At 49.0% G+C, this 18,068-nt stretch overlaps 1 protein-coding gene across 1 annotated transcript; it reads left to right on the top strand.

Annotated features, from left to right (window-relative positions):
• Positions 1-289: 289 nt before the first annotated feature.
• LOC144691803 (prostaglandin E2 receptor EP4 subtype-like) lies at positions 290-17,151 on the top strand. The gene is made up of 3 exons (XM_078560302.1): positions 290-1,385; positions 15,668-16,760; positions 16,885-17,151. Exons 1-2 carry the CDS (start codon positions 582-584, stop codon positions 16,199-16,201), a joined length of 1,338 nt encoding a protein of 445 aa, XP_078416428.1. The 5' UTR covers positions 290-581; the 3' UTR covers positions 16,202-16,760; positions 16,885-17,151.
• Positions 17,152-18,068: the final 917 nt, after the last annotated feature.

The raw sequence follows: 18,068 nt of genomic DNA, 5'->3' as shown, positions 1-18,068 counted from the left end.
TTCTCAACAGGGTCTCCCTCAATAAAGAGGCAGGAGTCAGGCAGAAGCAGGGTCAGAGTTTGGAAATACTGAGATAATCGTGCAGTCTGGACACAGTGGGAGAGGAGAGAACACAGCAGCAATGAAGAAACAGAGGGGCCAGTGCTGGCTGTGAAGGAACAGGAAGATCCCATGGGCTACATGTTCATCGACTAGGTGTGCATCGCACTGCAAGGAATGCGAAACTGGTTTGCAGAGTGACAACCATATCTTGTCACCACACCCCCCCCCCTCAACCCCATCCCCCCTGAATTGCCTCAAAATCATTCCGTCCCTGTTTTGTTTCTTTAACTCGAAATCTGGAAAATTAAAATTGCCAGCGGCTGCTGGCATTACCTATCCATCCATATTCTGGCAGGATTGTCACACAGGAATTGGATAGAGGAAGGAGCTGGAATTTTCAAATTGACAGCAGGACTGTTTTTTCACTCCGGCAGGACTGGTCGTTAAAGAGGGATATCATCACTGTGGACAAGATCGGGTTGCTTTTTTGTCGACCGGTTTAAAAGCTGGAGGGATTTCTTGTGCGAGAGGCTCAGAGGATGAGTGTGTTGAATGTTAGTGACCATGTCAGCAACAACAGCACCACCCATCCCAAAGAGTTCCCTGCTATCCCAACAGTCATGTTTGTCTTTGGGGTCGTGGGGAATCTTATCGCTATCGTGGTTCTCTGCAAATCTCGAAAGGAGCAAAAGGAGACGACATTCTACACTCTGGTGTGTGGCCTGGCTGTGACTGATCTCCTGGGTACCTGTCTGGTCAGTCCCATCACAATCATCACCTATGTCAAAGGGAACTGGCCAGGGGACAGTGCGCTGTGTGAGTATGACTCCTTTGTCCTCCTCTTCTTCGGCACATCAGGTCTCAGCATCATCTGTGCCATGTCCATCGAGAGGTACCTGGCCATTAACCATGCCTACTTCTACAGTCACTACGTGGATAAGAAGCTGGCTGGTCTCACCCTCTTCACCATCTACGTGGCCAACACCCTCTTCTGCGCCCTGCCCAACGTCGGCCTGGGTAAGACGGTCAAGCAGTTCCCTCAGACCTGGTGCTTCATTGACTGGCAGACGGAGGAGCCCCAGCACGCCGTCTACTCTTACATGTACGCTGGCTTCAGCTCCTTCCTGATCCTGGTGACGGTGATCTGCAACGTGCTGGTGTGCATGGCCTTGATCCGCATGCATCGCCAGTTCATCCGCCGCACCTCACTGGGCAACGACCCCCGGCTGCGGGAGCTGCGCCGGCGCAGGAGTTTCCGGCGCATGGCAGGCGCCGAGATCCAGATGGTCATCCTGCTCATCGCCACCTCGGCCGTGGTCCTCATCTGCTCCATCCCGCTGGTGGTAAGTCATTTTGCAAGGGAGTCGACAGCCCAGAAACAGGCCATCTGGCTCCTGCTGGGGTTTATGCTGTGTACCAGCCCTCTTCAGTTAACCCTCTTGGTATATTCCTCCTACCCTCTGTCTCCCTCGTGTACCTTTTGCTTTAATACCCTCTGCTATTCGCCTCGACCACTCCCTCCTGGGTAGTGAATTCCACACTCCCCCCACTCTGTGAGAATTCCTCCTGACTTCCCCTGTTGGTTTATCTGTAATTATCTGTTCATGACCCGTACTTCTGTCTCCCCCACAAGTCTCTACGTCTACTCGATTGAAACTCTATCATAATCTTAAAGTCCTTAACAGTTGTTAACAGTCACGGTTCGGGATTTGTACCCTTGACCCGCTCGGCAGTGAAGCATTTTCCCTGGCAAGATTTCACGTGTTTGATTTCTTCGGTACAACTGCTCCTTTACTAAAACAACAGGGAAAAGGAATTTTACACCCCCTCCTCCTGTTGTCACACAGCGTGAATCCGACCCCCAAGTGTCACTGAGAGTCGCAGCATTATAATGGCACAGGAAGAGGCCACATTCCGTCCATTGAATTCGTGCTGGCTCTCTGTAGAGCAGTGCAGTCAGTTCCATTCCCTGAAAGCGTCGGCAATGGTTTTAATGTTTATTGAAAGCCAATTAAATAATCAACTGGCCGCATTGTAGATTCTTACAGAACAGGACACCATTCGGCCCATCCACCTGTGCCAGCTCTTTGAAAAGAGCTATCCAAATAGTCCCCCACTTCCTACTCTTTCCCCCATTGCCCTTAAAATGTTTCTCCCTCAAGTATTTATCCAATTCTCTTTTGAAAGTTATTATTGAATCTGCTTCCGCCGCCCACTCAGGCAGCGCATTCCAGATCACACCGCCTTGCTGCTCGAAATATCATTGCTCAACTCCGCCCCGGGGCATTTGCCAATTATCTTAAAGTTAAATTCTCCAGTTGTTATGTAGGCTAAGTGATAAAGTGTGATATTCAGCGTGTAAAACAGGTTAATTTTAGGAGTGTTTCACGGTGGGGGGGGTGTGTCGCCTCCTGTAGACTCTGATTGAGGAGATCGGGCATCACATCGGGAGAGGGATCCACAGCGATGTGCCCAGTTCCTGCCTTCCATTCTGGGAACCCCACCGCAGGCCGGGGAGGGGGTGGGGTGCAGATTGAGCGGAATGAGACCGGGGCTCAAAGGGTTAATCGACCAGGACGGGTTGCCTAGTCTGCGCTTGCCTGTTTGCTTGAGAATAGGTGACCGAGGGGGTGATCTGATTGAGTTGTTAAAACGATTAAAGGTTTCAACAGGGCAGATGGAAAGGAGATGCTTTCGGGTCGGGTTCGAGGTGGGGTCGGGTTCGAGGTGGGTTGGGGGGTGGAATCTAGGTGCAGGATTTTTTTGGATAGCTGGCCCTCTGGTTCTGCCACGTGAGGAGTGGGAGGGGAATGCAGCCCAGCAAACATGTCAGTCCCACAGCCATTTGACACTCCAACTGGTGGCACCTCTGTAGTGCCAGCAGTGCCAGCAGTGTCAGTGCCCACTGAGTGGTCACAAGTGGTCCCCAGATTCCGAGTCTCAGAGTCTGGGATTGAGGGTTGGAGGGGGGCCAGTGTTTGGGTCTCAGGGAGGGTAGATCCGAGGGTAGGGTCTTGATGGAGAGGCTGGGGTGAAGGAGGGAGCACTCACAGAGGCAGACCTCGGGGTGGGGGGCACCCAATCTGGAAAGGGGGGCCCATGAGGAAGGACCCCCCCCCCCCTCGTTCCCACCGAAGTGCGAGCAGAGTGACCTGCCGGGCGTTCCCTCCACCCCCCCTCCACAAACCTCTCCCGCCAGCCTTGACATTGAGGCTGGGCGGGAAGTGGCCTCAGTTGGGGTGAGAGAGCAGGTGGGCCACCCTCGCCCTTGCCCGCAATCCCATAAGATTGTGGACAGGGCAGGGGTGGATGGAAAGTGGCAGGAGGGCCATCCGGGGAACTTTATTCTCCACACCGCCCCAGCGGGTGCACGGTAAAATTGTGCCCCCAGGACCAGGAGATAAAACCTTATCATCAGAGGCAGTGATAAACATCTTCCTCACACAAAGGGAATGGATCTGGAACTCTCTCGCCTGAAACATTGTGGGTCCATTGACAATTTCATGACTGTGACCGATAGACAGGTAACAATATGGAAGCTCAAGGAATGAAGACCAACAAATGTAGATATGGAGCAGCCAGCATCTAATTGTAGGGTGTAGCAGGGTCGAGGGGCTGAATGGCCTCTTCCAGGCTCTGTTTGCCGGGGACCTCTGCAGATCAAGTTGCACCCGCGCCAATGTGGATCAGAGTAATCCAGGTCAGAGCAATAACAGAGAGTGAAGGCTCTCTCCAGCCTGCCCTGTAAGGCATTAACTCTGGCTGGGGGAGGGCAGGTCCCTCAGAGAATGGAACACTTTCAGTCTAAACCTGTCGCAGTGAGAATAAGGAGGTGGATACCTAGCAGTCAGAGCCCAGCCCCATCACATCCTCTCCACTCTTCACTGTCCGATCGATTTAAGTGTTAACTCATTGTGATCTGGTGAATGGGGGTGGGGTTGGGGGGGTTGTAAACGCTTGGGGAAGTGTCAGTAAGCAGCCTGCTGGCTGACTCCGAATCACTCCAAACTCTCAAAGGACCCGAGGCGAGAAACTGAGAAAGAATCGAATTAACCAGGAGGTCCAGTCATCAGCAGCAAATCTCGGGTGTTTATCAGGAGTACCTGTGCCTTTTCCATTGTCTACCTGTTTGGGAGTGACAGCTTGGTTAGTTTTCCTGGATTCTGTCCTCAACACTTCAACTCTCCTTGCAGTTTGTGGAAAGAGATTAAAAGCAAATGGGTGGACTTTCCCAGTCCCATGGAGACCGGGTGGGTGGGGGGTGCTGGGGGGGTGGGGGGGTGTGGAGAAGCCATGTCAGGGCAACGCCTGCACACATTCCCCACATTCCCACCACTTGGAACGTTCCCAAGAGGCAAGCAGGACTGGCCGCACCGAGACAGACAATTCACATTGTTCGGGCCAGAATTGGTGTGGATTTTTCCCAATTTGCCAGGAGTATATCAGCGGCAGAATGGACCCACCCTCCCCTCCTCCCCGCCCCCAGTCTCCTCAGCTTCCCCCTCCCCTCCCCTCCCCTCCCCCCCCCCACCACAGTCTCCTCATTGTAAGCGAGCCCTGTGAGGTGTGGTAAGGGCTGGTTATCAGATCTGTATGAGCTGTGTAATATATTCAGAGAGCTGAGCTTCCTGACAATAAATCAGCCCTGATTGTGAAGCAATGCACTGAGCGGTGAGGAGATAAACCTTACTGAAATTAATCTTGCGCTGATGTGCTGGGCTCCCCCATCCTTGGGGAAGGGCGCGGTTGTGGGCATCCTCCTCATGTTAGTTGCTTAAATTCCCCCATCGCCTCTTTGTTCGCTGATCTGCACTGGCTCCCGATTTTAAAATCCTCATCCTTGTTTTCAAATTCCTCCATGCCCTCACCCCTCCCTATTCTAGCTACACAGAAAACAGAGAGTCGGGATAAATGTTCAGCATGGCAAAACAGTAATAGTGGAGTGCTGCAGGAATAGTACTGGATGTGGCAGGACTGCAGAGCTTAAAAATCTCATCCGTTGGTTGTGGGATCGCTTAGCTCTGTCTATCACTTGCTGCTTATGCTGTTTGATTCACAAGTCGTCCTGTGTTATAGCTTCACCAGGTTGACACCTCATTTTTAGGTATACCTGGTGCTGCTCCTGACATGCCCTCCTGCACTCTTCACTGAACCAGGGTTGATCCCCTGGCTTGATGGTAATGGTAGAGTGGGAGATATGCCAGGCCATGAGGTTACAGATTGTGGTTGTCTACAATTCCGCTTCTGCTGATGGCCCACAGCGCCGCAGCCCAGTTTTGAGTGTAATCAAAGAAAAATTACCGGAAAGCCATGTTATGATATATTAGCACAGATGACTAAAAGCTTGGTCAAAAAAGTTGGTTTTTAAAAGTGTCTTAAGGGAAGGAGAAAGAAGTGGAGAGGCAGAGAGATTTATGGAGGCAAGTTCCAGAGCTAAAGGTCTTGGCAGCTTAAAGCACAACCATCAATGACGGAGCGATTAAAACCGGGGACATTCAAGACTCTGGAATTGGAGGACTGTAGGTTTGTTGGAGGGTTGCGGATCTAGAGAATGTTACAGAATAAGGAACATAATAAATAGGAGCAGGTGTAGGCCATTCAGCCCTCGAACCCGCTCTGCTCAGAAGCTCAATAAGATGGTGGCTGATCTGGTTGTGGTCTTTGCTCCACTTTCCTGTCTGTCCCCCATAACACTCGACTCCCTTGTCAATCAAAAATCTGCCTCACTCAGCCTTGAGTATATTCAATGACCCAGCCTCACTGCTCCCTGTGGGAGAGAATTCCATAGACTAACGGCCCTTTGAGAGAAGAAGTTCCTCCTAATCTCTGTCTTAAATGGTCAGCCCCTTATTTTTAAACCATGCCCCAGTTCTAGATTTTTCCACGAGAGTAAACATCCTCTCAGTATCCACCTTGTCAAACCCTCCCAGAATCTTTTATGTTTCATAAGATCACCTCTCTTTCTTCTAAACTCCAATGAGTAGCAGCCCAACCTGTTCAACCTTTCCTCATAAGACAAACCCCTTCAGCCCAGGAATCAGCCCAGTGAACATTCTCTGGACTGCTTCCAATACAAGTACATCCCTTCTGTAGTGAGGAGACCAAAACTGTACACAGTGCTCCAGGTGCGGTCTCACCAATATCATGTACAGTTGGAGCAAGGCTTCCCTACTTTTATACTCCATCCCCCTTGCAATAAAGGTCAACACTCACCAGATCACAGAATTGTTACTGCAGGAGGCGGCTATTCGGCCCATTGTGTCTGTGCTGGCTCTCTGAATGAGCAACTCACCTACTTCCATTCTCCAGCCTTCTCCCTGTAACTCTGCAGATTGTTTCTTTTCAAATAATCATCCAACTCCCTTTTGAAAGCCTCGATTGACCCTGCCTCCCCCACACTCTCAGGCCGTGCATTCCAGATCCTAACCACTCGCTGTGTGAAAAAGTTTCTCCTTCTGTCTCCATTGCTTCTTTTACCAATTACCTTAAATCTCTGTCCTCTGGTTCTCGATCCTTCCACCAATGGGAACAGTTTCTCCCTATCCACTCTGCCCAGACCCCTCATGAATTTGAACACCTCAATCGAGGGACATTCAGGTCCCTCTGTACCGCAGCATCCTGCGGTCTCTCTCCCAACCTCACGTCTTCTCACATTATACTCCAGCTGCCAATATTTCTCCCACTCACCTAACCCATCTATATCCCTTTGCAGACTCTGTGTATTCACAACTTGCTTTCCTACCTGTCTCTGTATCATCAGCAAATTTAGCTACAGTCCCTTCACCCAAGTCATTAATATAGACCGTACACAGCTGAGGTCCCAGCACTCCACTGTGGTACTCCACTAGTTACAGTTTACCATCCTGGAAGTTTATCCTGACTCTCTGCTTCCTGTCTGGTTAGATTAGGGAGGAGGCAAGAGCAGAGAGGGATTTGAAAACAAGGATGGGAATTTTAAAATCAAGACGTCACTAGACTGGGAGCCAGTGTAGGACAGCGAGCGCAGGGGCGATAGGGGAACGGGACTTGCTACGAGTTAAGACTTGGAAAGCAGAGTTTTGGATGGTCTCATGTTTACAGAGAGTAGAATGTGGGAGAGCAGCCAGGAGTGAGTTGGGATAGTCGGGTGTCGATGTAACAAAGGCCTGGATGAGGGTTTCAGCAGCAGATGAGCTGAGACAGGGGTGAACACGGGGGGGATGTACGGTGTGAAAACAGGCTGTCTGAGTGACAGCGTAGACGTGTGTTTGGAAGCTCATGTAGGGATCAAATGTGACACCAAAGCTGCAAGCAGACTGTTCAGCCTCAGGTTGCTGCCAGAGAGAGGGTTGGTAGTGAAGGAGCAAAGTCTAACATTAATTGGAAGGAAGTTCTGCCTAACCAGTACTGGAAATTGTCTCCCACAGTAAACTGTGCGGCGGTGACTCTGAGCAACACTGCAACAGGCAGATTGTCTGTGACAGGTGGATTGTTGAGGACAAGATCACGTTGATTATCCTCGTTACTTCCTGTCTGCTAGATATTGCAGCAGGATGGCCATTCGTCCCCTCGAACATGTTGTAGCATTCATTTAGATCATTGTCGATCTGAACTTCAACTCCTGCCTTTCCCACATTTTCCTTGATAACGCACAAACATCGATGTCAGTCTTAAAATTTCCCACTGACCCTGAGCATCAGCAGCTTTTCTGGGGAGAGAGTTCCAGATTTCCCTTTCCCTTTGTGCGAGGAACTTCTTTTCAATGTAAGGTTACCCACCAGAGGAAATAGTTTCTCTCTATCTCCTTTAGCTTTCTTAGCTTTCCCTGCCTTTGAACGCAGGCTTTGAATACTCGTGGCTTGACCTAATTTTGATTGTGTGCAGTCTGGGCCGCCCCTGTCACCGGGTCCTCGGTCCCTCACACTGGCTTCCCGATGTAACCGAGCTCAGACAACCCAAGCTCCCTTTAAACTGACCAATAGTCCCAACCGTGGACGGTGGCGTAATGTCGCCATCCTGTGGCTCTAACCTGGAACTGATCAGATTCATACTCCAGCTTCACTCGATTCACACACCAGGCTCACTAGAAATTCACACACCAGACGCACTAGAGATTCACACATCAGACGCACTAGAGATTCACACACCAGGCTCACTAGAAATTCACACACCAGACGCACTAGAGATTCACACACCAGGCTCACTAGAGATTCACACACCAGACGCACTGGAGATTCACACACCAGACGCACTAGAGATTCACACACCAGGCTCACTGGAGATTCACACACCAGACGCACTGGAGATTCACACACCAGACGCACTAGAGATTCACACACCAGACGCACTAGAGATTCACACACCAGACGCACTAGAGATTCACACACCAGACGCACTGGAGATTCACACACCAGACGCACTAGAGATTCACACACCAGGCTCACTGGAGATTCACACACCAGACGCACTGGAGATTCACACACCAGACGCACTAGAGATTCACACACCAGACGCACTAGAGATTCACACACCAGACGCACTAGAGATTCACACACCAGACGCACTGGAGATTCACACACCAGGCTCACTAGAGATTCACACACCAGACGCACTAGAGATTCACACACCAGGCTCACTGGAGATTCACACACCAGACGCACTGGAGATTCACACACCAGACGCACTAGAGATTCACACACCTGACGCACTAGAGATTCACACACCAGGCTCACTAGAGATTCACACACCAGACGCACTAGAGATTCACACACCAGGCTCACTAGAGATTCACACACCAGACGCACTAGAGATTCACACACCAGACGCACTAGAGATTCACACACCAGACTCACTAGAGATTCACACACCAGACGCATTAGAGATTCACACACCAGGCTCACTAGAGATTCACACACCAGACGCACTAGAGATTCACACACCAGACGCACTAGAGATTCACACACCAGACGCACTGGAGATTCACACACCAGGCTCACTAGAGATTCACACACCAGACGCACTAGAGATTCACACTCCAGACGCACTAGAGATTCACACACCAGACGCACTAGAGATTCACACTCCAGACGCACTAGAGATTCACACACCAAGCTCACTAGAGATTCACACACCAGACGCACTAGAGATTCACACTCCAGACTCACCCTAGACCCACAGCAACATGGTTGACACTTTGCTGCCCTCTGCAATGGCCTGGCGAGATACTCAGATTTATTCAAGGCTCACCACCACCTTCTTAGGGAAACTGGCTTTGCCAGTGATGCCCACATCCCATGAATGAATATAAAAAACCACACCCCTCCCATCATACTTGGCACTTTCCCTAGTGCTGGGAGTAATAGGCAGCTCCTGACTGGGTCAGGCCATTAATCAGCTTGCGGCACTGAATCCATGAGCTGGTGGTTACACTCTGACCTCTGCCACTTCCTCAGGCCCCCGTGATGGTGACAGATTTCTTAATCCCACCAGCAGGGGACATGGTCTCCCTCCCGGGTGATAGCGTGGGGGACATAGCGCTGCGGTTCAATCTACCATGGAGCCTGTGGCAGGCTCCGTGTACTGCTGCCGCTCATCCGCACCGCTCAACGCTGACAGACATTATAACCTGAGCCCAGGTGCAGGTGGCAACTGCGCAGGCTGCAGCCACGAGACTGATCTTGACAAAGATGGCAGTCAGAGAGGGCAGGACTTCACTGATCTCCTCCACTCGCTTCTCCCACAGTGGGGCAGGACTGCCTTAAGGGGAGGAATGATGGGAGGAAAGGATGGGGCTAGTCCAGACATTGCTCACCTCTGCTAACCCACACTGCCTCTGCCTGAGAGCAGGGGAAAGCAGTCAGTGGCAGGACCCCCCCCCCATTCACTCCAACACTCACGGGTTGTCAGCCAAGAGCAACAACGTATTATGAAGTATGAGGAGGATAGTGTAGCACGGGCTTTGCTTGAACCATACTGGGACCAGTGTCCTGGCGAATCGAACAACTAGGGCTGTGGAGAGGGCTTTAAACTAAATAGAAGCGGGGGTGGTGGTGGGGTGGGGGGAGAGTTCTGGAGAGACGTAGACTTACAAAGCAAAAGGATATGGCAGCATTGCAGGGCAGCTATTTACGTAATGATACCCAGAGTGTGACAGGAAGGGACAGAGAGTACAAACATTAAAAAACAGCAGCAAATAGGGTCAAAGGGGGAAAAAGTGATAAAAAGACAAAATTAATGGCTCTTTATTTAAATGCACGTAGTATTCAGAACAAAATTAATGAATTAACGGCGCAAATAGAGGTTAATGGGTATGATCTTATAGCCATTACGGAGAGATGGGGGGAGGGATTTCCCCTCATCGGGTGGGCACAGTGGGCGTGCCCGGGAGTGTCCGCGTTGTGCGTGGTCCCACCGCCCGCGATCGGGCCCTGACCGTGACGTCACGCTGACTGGCCGGTGTGAAACGCACGCTGATAACCTCAGTGCTGCCGGGGTGGGGGTGGGGGTGGGGGGGCAGGAGGAGGGCGAGCGCTGGAGTCAGCGCCGGGGGGTGCGCTCAGTGAAAGCTCCCCGGAGGCACGGAGCTGCTTCAGGGAGAGGAGGATATTTAACGTTAAAAATAAAGATTTCAAAAATAAAGAAAACAAGTCTCCACATGTGACTCTGTCACACGAACAGGGACATGTGGAGTATGAGTTAAAAAAAATGTTTTTTTTTTAAATCACTATTCGAAACCTCATCCCGCCTGTGGATGAGGTTTCACAAAAAATGCAAAGGCCGCTTGGCCTTTCACCCGCCCGCCAAGTGTAAGGTTGGACAGGCAGGGAAAAACTTACTTTAATTGATTAAGGGGCTTAGCAGCCCTCTTACTTGTCGGTGGGCGTGCCCGCTGACCGAAATATCGGGCGAATGCGCAATGAAGTCGGGACGCTCGCCCGATATCATCACGTGCTATTTCACACTTGTGCGTGTCAGGCGTGTGCCCACATGCGGAGCTGATAACCCTGCCCGTGGTCACAAGGAGATCAAAGCTGGGAACTAAATATTAGTGCGAGATGGAATAAGTACCAGAGCAAGAAATGATCTTGGATCGGAAGATGTAGAATCCGTATGGGTGGAGGTAAGAAATAACAAGGGGAAGAAGACACTGGTGGGATTAGTCTACAGGCCCCCGAACAGTAGCTATACTGTAGGACAGAGAATAAATCAGGAGATAATGAGGGCATGTAAAAAAGGCAGTACATTAATCATGGGTGATTTTAATCTTCATGTAGATTGGGAAAATCAAATTGACAGAGGTAGACTCGAGTAAGAATTCATAGAATGTATTCAGGACAGTTTCCTGGAACAATATGTTGTGGATCCAAGCAGGGATCAGGCTATTTTGGATCTGGTAGTGTGTAAGGAGGCAGGTTTAATAAATGATCTCAGAGTTAAAGATCCCCAAGGAAACAGTGACCATAATATGATAGAATTTAACATTCGGTTTGAGAGTGAGAAACTTGGGTCGGAAGCAACTGTGCTAAACTTAAAAAAGGGTAATTACAGAGGAATGAGGGCAGAGTTGGCTGGAGTGGACTGGGAAAGGAGTTTAGCAGAAAAGATGGTTGATGAACAGTGGCAGATGTTTAAGAAAATAGTTCACGACTCACAACAAAGATATATCCCAGTGAGGAAGAAGGATTCAAGGAAGGGGATAAACCAACCATGGTTAACCAAGGAAATTAAGGACAGTATCAAAGTGAAAGAAAAAACATATAATGTGGCAAAGATTAGTGGTAAACAAGAGGATTGGGAATGTTTTAAAAACCAACAAAAGATGAGCAAAAAAATAATAAAGAGAGAGAAAATAAACTTTGAGGGTAAATGAGCAAGCAATATAAAAACAGACAGTAAGAGCTTCTTTAAATATATAAAAAGGAGGAGAGGCCAAAGTGAACAAAGGCCCCTTAGAGAATGAGGCTGGGGAAATAATAATGGAGAATCAGGAAATGGCAGAGGAGTTGAATAAATACTTTGCATCAGTCTTCACAGTAGAAGACACTAATAGCATTCCAAAAATACTAAATAATCAAAGGGCAAAAGGGGGAGAGGAAATAAATACAATAACTATCACTGGAGAAAAAGTACTAGAGAAACTAATGGGGCTAAAGGCTGATAAGTCACCTGAATCTGATGAGTTGCATCCTAGGATATTAAAGGAAGTAGCTACAGCGATAGTGGATGCACTGGTAGTAATCTTCCAAGAATCCTGAGATTCTGGAAAAGTCCCAGAGGATTCAAAACCTGCCAATGTAACACACTTATTCAAAAAGGGAGACAAAAAACAGGTAACTTCAGGCCAGTTAGCTTAACATCCGTCATTGGGAAAATGTTGGAGTCTATTATAAAGGATGCAATAGCAGAGCATTTAGAAATGCATAATCTAATCAAGCAGAGTCAGCATGGCTTCATGAAGGGGAAATCATGCCTGACAAATTTATTAGAATTCTTTGAGGAGGAAACAAGCAGGATAGATAAAGGGGAACCAGTAGATGTAATATATTTGGATTTCCAAAAGGTGTTCGATAAGGCTGCTTAATAAGATAAGAGCCAGTGATGCTGGGGGTAGTATATTAGCATGGATAGAGGATTGGCTAATTAATAGAAGACAGAGAGTTGGGATAAGGGGGGCATTTTCAGAATGGCAACCTGTAACTAGTGGAGTACCACAGGGATCAGCGCTGGGGCCACAATTATTTACAAAACACATTAATGACTTAGATGAGGGAAGCGAATGTACTATCGCTAAGTTTGCGGATGACACAAAAATAGGTGGGAAGGCAAGTGGTGAGGATGACAAAAGGCATCTACAGAGGGATATGGGCAGGTTAAGTAAGTTAGCAAAAACTTGGCAGATGGAATATAATGTGGGAAAATGGAGAAAGACTGCAGAAAGCTGCAGCACATAGGGATTTGGGGGTCCTCACAAAAAGCTAACATACACGTTCAGCAGGTAGTAGGGAAGGCAAATAGAATGTTGGCTTTTATTTCAAATGGAATGGAGTATAAACATAGGGATGTCTTGCTAAAACTATACAAGGCACTAGTTAGACCACACCTAGAATACTGTGAACAGTTTTGGTTCCCTTATCTAAGGAAAGATACACTGGCATTGGAAGCACTCCAGAGAAGGTTCACTAGGTTGATCCTGGGTATGGAGGGATTTCCTTATGAGGAGAGGTTGAGTAGGTTGGGCCTGTGCTCATTGGAGTTTAGAAGAATGAGAGGTGACCTTATTGAAACATATAAGATTCTTAGAGGGCTTGACAGGGTAGATGCTGAGAGGTTGTTTCCCCTTGTGGGAGAGTCTAGGACCAGAGGGCATAATCTCAGAGTGAGGGGTCACCCATTTAAGACAGAGATGAGGAGGAATTTCCTCTCTCAGAGGGTAGTGAATCTGTGGAATTCTTTACTGCAGAGGACTGTAGAGGCTGGGTTATTAAGAATATACAAGGCTGAGATAGACAGATTTTTAATCAGTAAGGGAATCAAGGGTTATGGGTATGGGGAAAAGGCAGGAACTTCAAAGGGACATGGACAAGTTGGTGGAGTGGGCAGACAGGTGGCAGATGAAGTTCAATGCAGAGAAATGTGAAGCGATTCATTTTGGGAGGAAGAACATGAAAAGAGTATATCAAATAAAGGGTACAACTCTGAAGGGGGTGCAGGAGCAGAGGGACCTGGGTGTAAATGTGTGTAACTCATTGAAGGTGGCAGGACAGGTTGAAAGACTGGTAAATAAAGCATGCAGCGTCCTGGGCTTTATTAATAGGGGCATAGAGTGCAAAAGCAAGGAGGTTATGTTAAACTTATATAAAACACTTGTTTGGCCTCATTTGGATGACTGTGTCCAGTTCTGGGTACCACAGTTTAGGAAGGATGTGAAGGGAAAAGGCAGGAAAGTGGAGTTGTTGATTATCAGATCAGCCATGATCTCATTGAACGGCGGAGCAGACTCGATGGGCCGAAAGGATTACTTCTGCTCCTACGTCTTGTGGTCTTGTGGCGAGAGAGTGCAGAAAAGATTCACAAGAATGGATCCAGGGATGAGGAACTTCAGTTATGAAGATAGATTGGAGAAGTTGGGACTGTTTTCCTTGAGAGAAGATCTGATAGAGGTGTTCAAAATCATGAGGGGTCTGGACAGAGTGGATAGGAAGAAACTGTTCCCATTGGTGGAAGGATCGAGAACCAGAGGGTACAGATTTAAGATAATTGGCAAAGAAGCAATGGAGACAGGAGGGGAAACTTTTTCACACAGTGAGTGGTGGAGGCAGGTTCAGTCACAGCTTTCAAAAGGGAGTTGGATAATTATCTGGAGAAAGAAAAACATTGTAGGGCTGCAGGGAAACATCAGGGGTGTGGGACTAGCTGTGTTGCTCTTGTAGAGAGCTGGCAGACACAATGGACCTAATAAGCTCCTTCTGTGCTGTAACCATTCGATGATTGTATAACACTGAGAAAGGTGAACAATGGCATTCCACAAGCCACAGGGTCAGCACTATGTAGAGAGGCAGGCAGAGAAAGAGAATATATATATAAATATAAAAACAAAAAGCTAAAAGCTACTGCGGATGCTGGAAATCCAAAACAAAAACAGAATTACCTGGAAAAGCTCAGCAGGTCTGGCAGCATCGGCGGAGAAGAAATCAGTTAACGTTTATAACGTATATATATATAATTTGATAATGAAATAACCTTCAGTTAGTGGATCTGGATGTGGGGAGATGCTCTGACCCAGGTGCTGGTCCAGTGTTTTGTGGTTGTGCAAGGTGGCTTCTGGTCAGTGGGAGGACAGTAGTGTTGTTGACATTGACCTAACAGAAGCAACATGTTGTTCAAGGATCCCCTGCGTCACTCCATAGGTAGCAATGTGGCCATGTTGCCATTCTGTCCATTAAAGCAGTTCTCTGTGTTTGTCGAGAAGTGGTAAGTAGCTTCAGCCTGAACCTCCGGATTCCCAGTCTGTGCTGTGTGGTGCAGGTCAGAGCTTGGAACAACAAACAGCAACTTCCTGACCGCTGAACATGATAGACCATCGTCGGACCTGAACATTAACATTGCCGAGCCTTATTCAATAATGCTGGCATAGCGATGTACCCTTCCTAGGAGTGGGCAAGGGGGCATTAACCAAGGGTGGAAGGGTCTTTCCCAAGCGTACTTTGACGATCTCATTGATGCTTACAAGATTCCGAAGGTGCTCGATAGGGTGGACGCTGAGAGATTGTTTCCACTGGTTGGGGAATCTAAAACCCGGGGCCACAGTCTGAGGATAAGGGGCCGATCGTTCAGGACTGAGATGAAGAGAAATTCCTTCACTCAGAGAGTTGTGAATCTTTGGATTTCTCTACCCCAGAGGGTTGTGGATGCTCCATCGTTGAATATATTTAAGGCCGGGATGGACAGGTTTTTGGTTTCTTAGGGAATTAGGGGATATGAGGAGTAATCAGGACTATGGAATTGAAGCCCAAGATCAGCCATGATTGTATTGAATGGTGGAGCAGACTCGACAGGCCGTGTGGTCTACTCCTGCTCCTAGTTCTTGTATTTTTGTGGTTAGTTTTACCTCTGCTGACATGCTCTCTCTCTCTCTCTCTCTTTTAAGGTGAGGGTCTTTATTAATCAGCTGTACCGTCCGGAAATTAAGAAGGACGACACAAATCCTGACCTCATGGCTATTCGCATTGCATCGGTCAATCCGATCCTGGATCCGTGGATCTACATTTTGCTGCGTAAAACTGTCCTCACCAAGCTGTTGGAAAAGATCAAGTGTCTGTTCTGTAAACTGGGGGGACGTGCCCCTCATGCCAACAGCAGCTCCCAACACCTGGGGCCCCGTCGGACCTCAGCAGCCTCCAGTCAATCCCCCTCCTTCATCTCCAAGGAACTGGCTGATGGTAACACCTCACAAACTCTGCTCTATAACCTGGAGCTGGCTGAAATGTTGCCAGGGTCCCTGGGAACACAAAATAGCCTGAAGCAACCACAATCCAGGCAGCAGCTCCAGCAGGATACTGGGCTCTTGCTGAGGGGGTGCTCCAAACTGGAGAAGATACCAGTGGCCAACACCAATATTGACAGCTCCTTACAAGTAACCTTCACCAACGAGCAAACAGGAGTGGCTGAGAAGTGTATATAAAACTGTGGCAGCAGCACAGAAGGAACTATGTATTATCCTGGCGTGTGTGAAGACTGAACCCAGGAGAATGGTATAGATTGAACTGGGCGTTACCCAGGGGAGTGTGGGGACTGAACTGGGCGTTACCCAGGGGAGTGTGGGGACTGAACTGGGCGTTACCCAGGGGAGTGTGGGGATTGAACTGGGCGTTACCCAGGGGAGTGTGGGGATTGAACTGGGCGTTACCCAGGGGAGTGCGGGGATTGAACTGGGCGTTACCCAGGGGAGTATGGGGACTGAACTGGGTGTTACCCAGGGGAGTGTGGGGACTGAACAATGATACCCAGGGGAGTGTGGGGACTGAACTGGGTGTTACCCAGGGGAGTGTGGGGACTGAACTGGGTGTTACCCAGAGGAGTGTGGGGACTGAACTGGGTGTTACCCAGGGGAGTGTGGGGACTGAACAATGATACCCAGGGGAGTGTAGGGACTGAACTGGGTGTTACCCAGGGGAGTGTGGGGACTGAACTGGGTGTTACCCAGGGGAGTGTGGGGACTGAACAATGATACCCAGGGGAGTGTGGGGACTGAACAATGATACCCAGTGGAGTGTGGGGACTGAACTGGGCGTTACCCAGGGGAGTGTGGGGACTGAACAATGATACCCAGGGGAGTGTGAGGACTAAGCTGTGTTACCTTGGGAGGGGGGATGGGAGGGGTGGGGAGACTGAACTGTGTTAACCAGAGGATTGGTTTAGAGTGAACAGTGGGTTGGCTGACAGCCTGTGGTTTGGGGTATGTTTTATGTAGGAACCCAGTAGTGTAAATATCGTGTCTGGGTTTCTGTTATTGACAAGATGTTTATTCCATTCTTCTCTGTGAGAAGGTTTCAGTGTAGCCAGTGATGTGGTTTGTTGGTGTAACTGTGATGCTGATTCTTTGAATTGTTAAATAAAATTCAACAAAGTATTTTTCCTTGAAATTCATTGATCAAATACAAAAGCACGGTGAGGAATTGTGGAGTGAGAAGAAAACCCACCACAGGCCTCATGACACATTCTACACTGTCCGCATCAAACACTCCCAGGACAGGTACAGCACGGGGTTAGATACAGAGTAAAGCTCCCTCTACACTGTCCCCATCAAACACTCCCAGGACAGGTACAGCACGGGGTTAGATACAGAGTAAAGCTCCCTCTACACTGTCCGCATCAAACACTCCCAGGGCAGGTACAGCACGGGGTTAGATACAGAGTAAAGCTCCCTCTACACTGTCCCCATCGAACACTCCCAGGGCAGGTACAGCACGGGGTTAGATACAGAGTAAAGCTCCCTCTACACTGTCCGCATCAAACTCTCCCAGGACAGGTACAGCACGGGGTTAGATACAGAGTAAAGCTCCCTCTACACTGTCCCCATCAAACACTCCCAGGACAGGTACAGCACGGGGTTAGATACAGAGTAAAGCTCCCTCTACACTGTCCCCATCAAATATTCCCAGGACAGGCATAGCATGGGGTTAGATACAGAGTAAAGCTCCCTCTACGCTGTCCCCATCAAACACTCCCAGGACAGGTACAGCACGGGGTTAGATATAGAGTAAAGCTCCCTCTACACTGTCCCCATCAAACACTCCCAGGACAGGTACAGCACGGGGTTAGATACAGAGTAAAGCTCCCTCTACACTGTCCCCATCAAACACTCCCAGGACAGGTACAGCACGGGGTTAGATATAGAGTAAAGCTCCCTCTACACTGTCCCCATCAAACACTCCCAGGACAGGTACAGCACAGGGTTAGATACAGAGTAAAGCTCCCTCTACACTGTCCCCGTCAAACACTCCCAGGACAGGTACAGCACGGGGTTAGATACAGAGTAAAGCTCCCTC

This window comes from Cetorhinus maximus, chromosome 2 (genome assembly GCF_964194155.1).
Source record: "Cetorhinus maximus chromosome 2, sCetMax3.hap1.1, whole genome shotgun sequence".
Lineage (NCBI taxonomy): Eukaryota > Metazoa > Chordata > Chondrichthyes > Lamniformes > Cetorhinidae > Cetorhinus > Cetorhinus maximus.
This window is presented reverse-complemented; position numbering and strand designations above follow the sequence as displayed.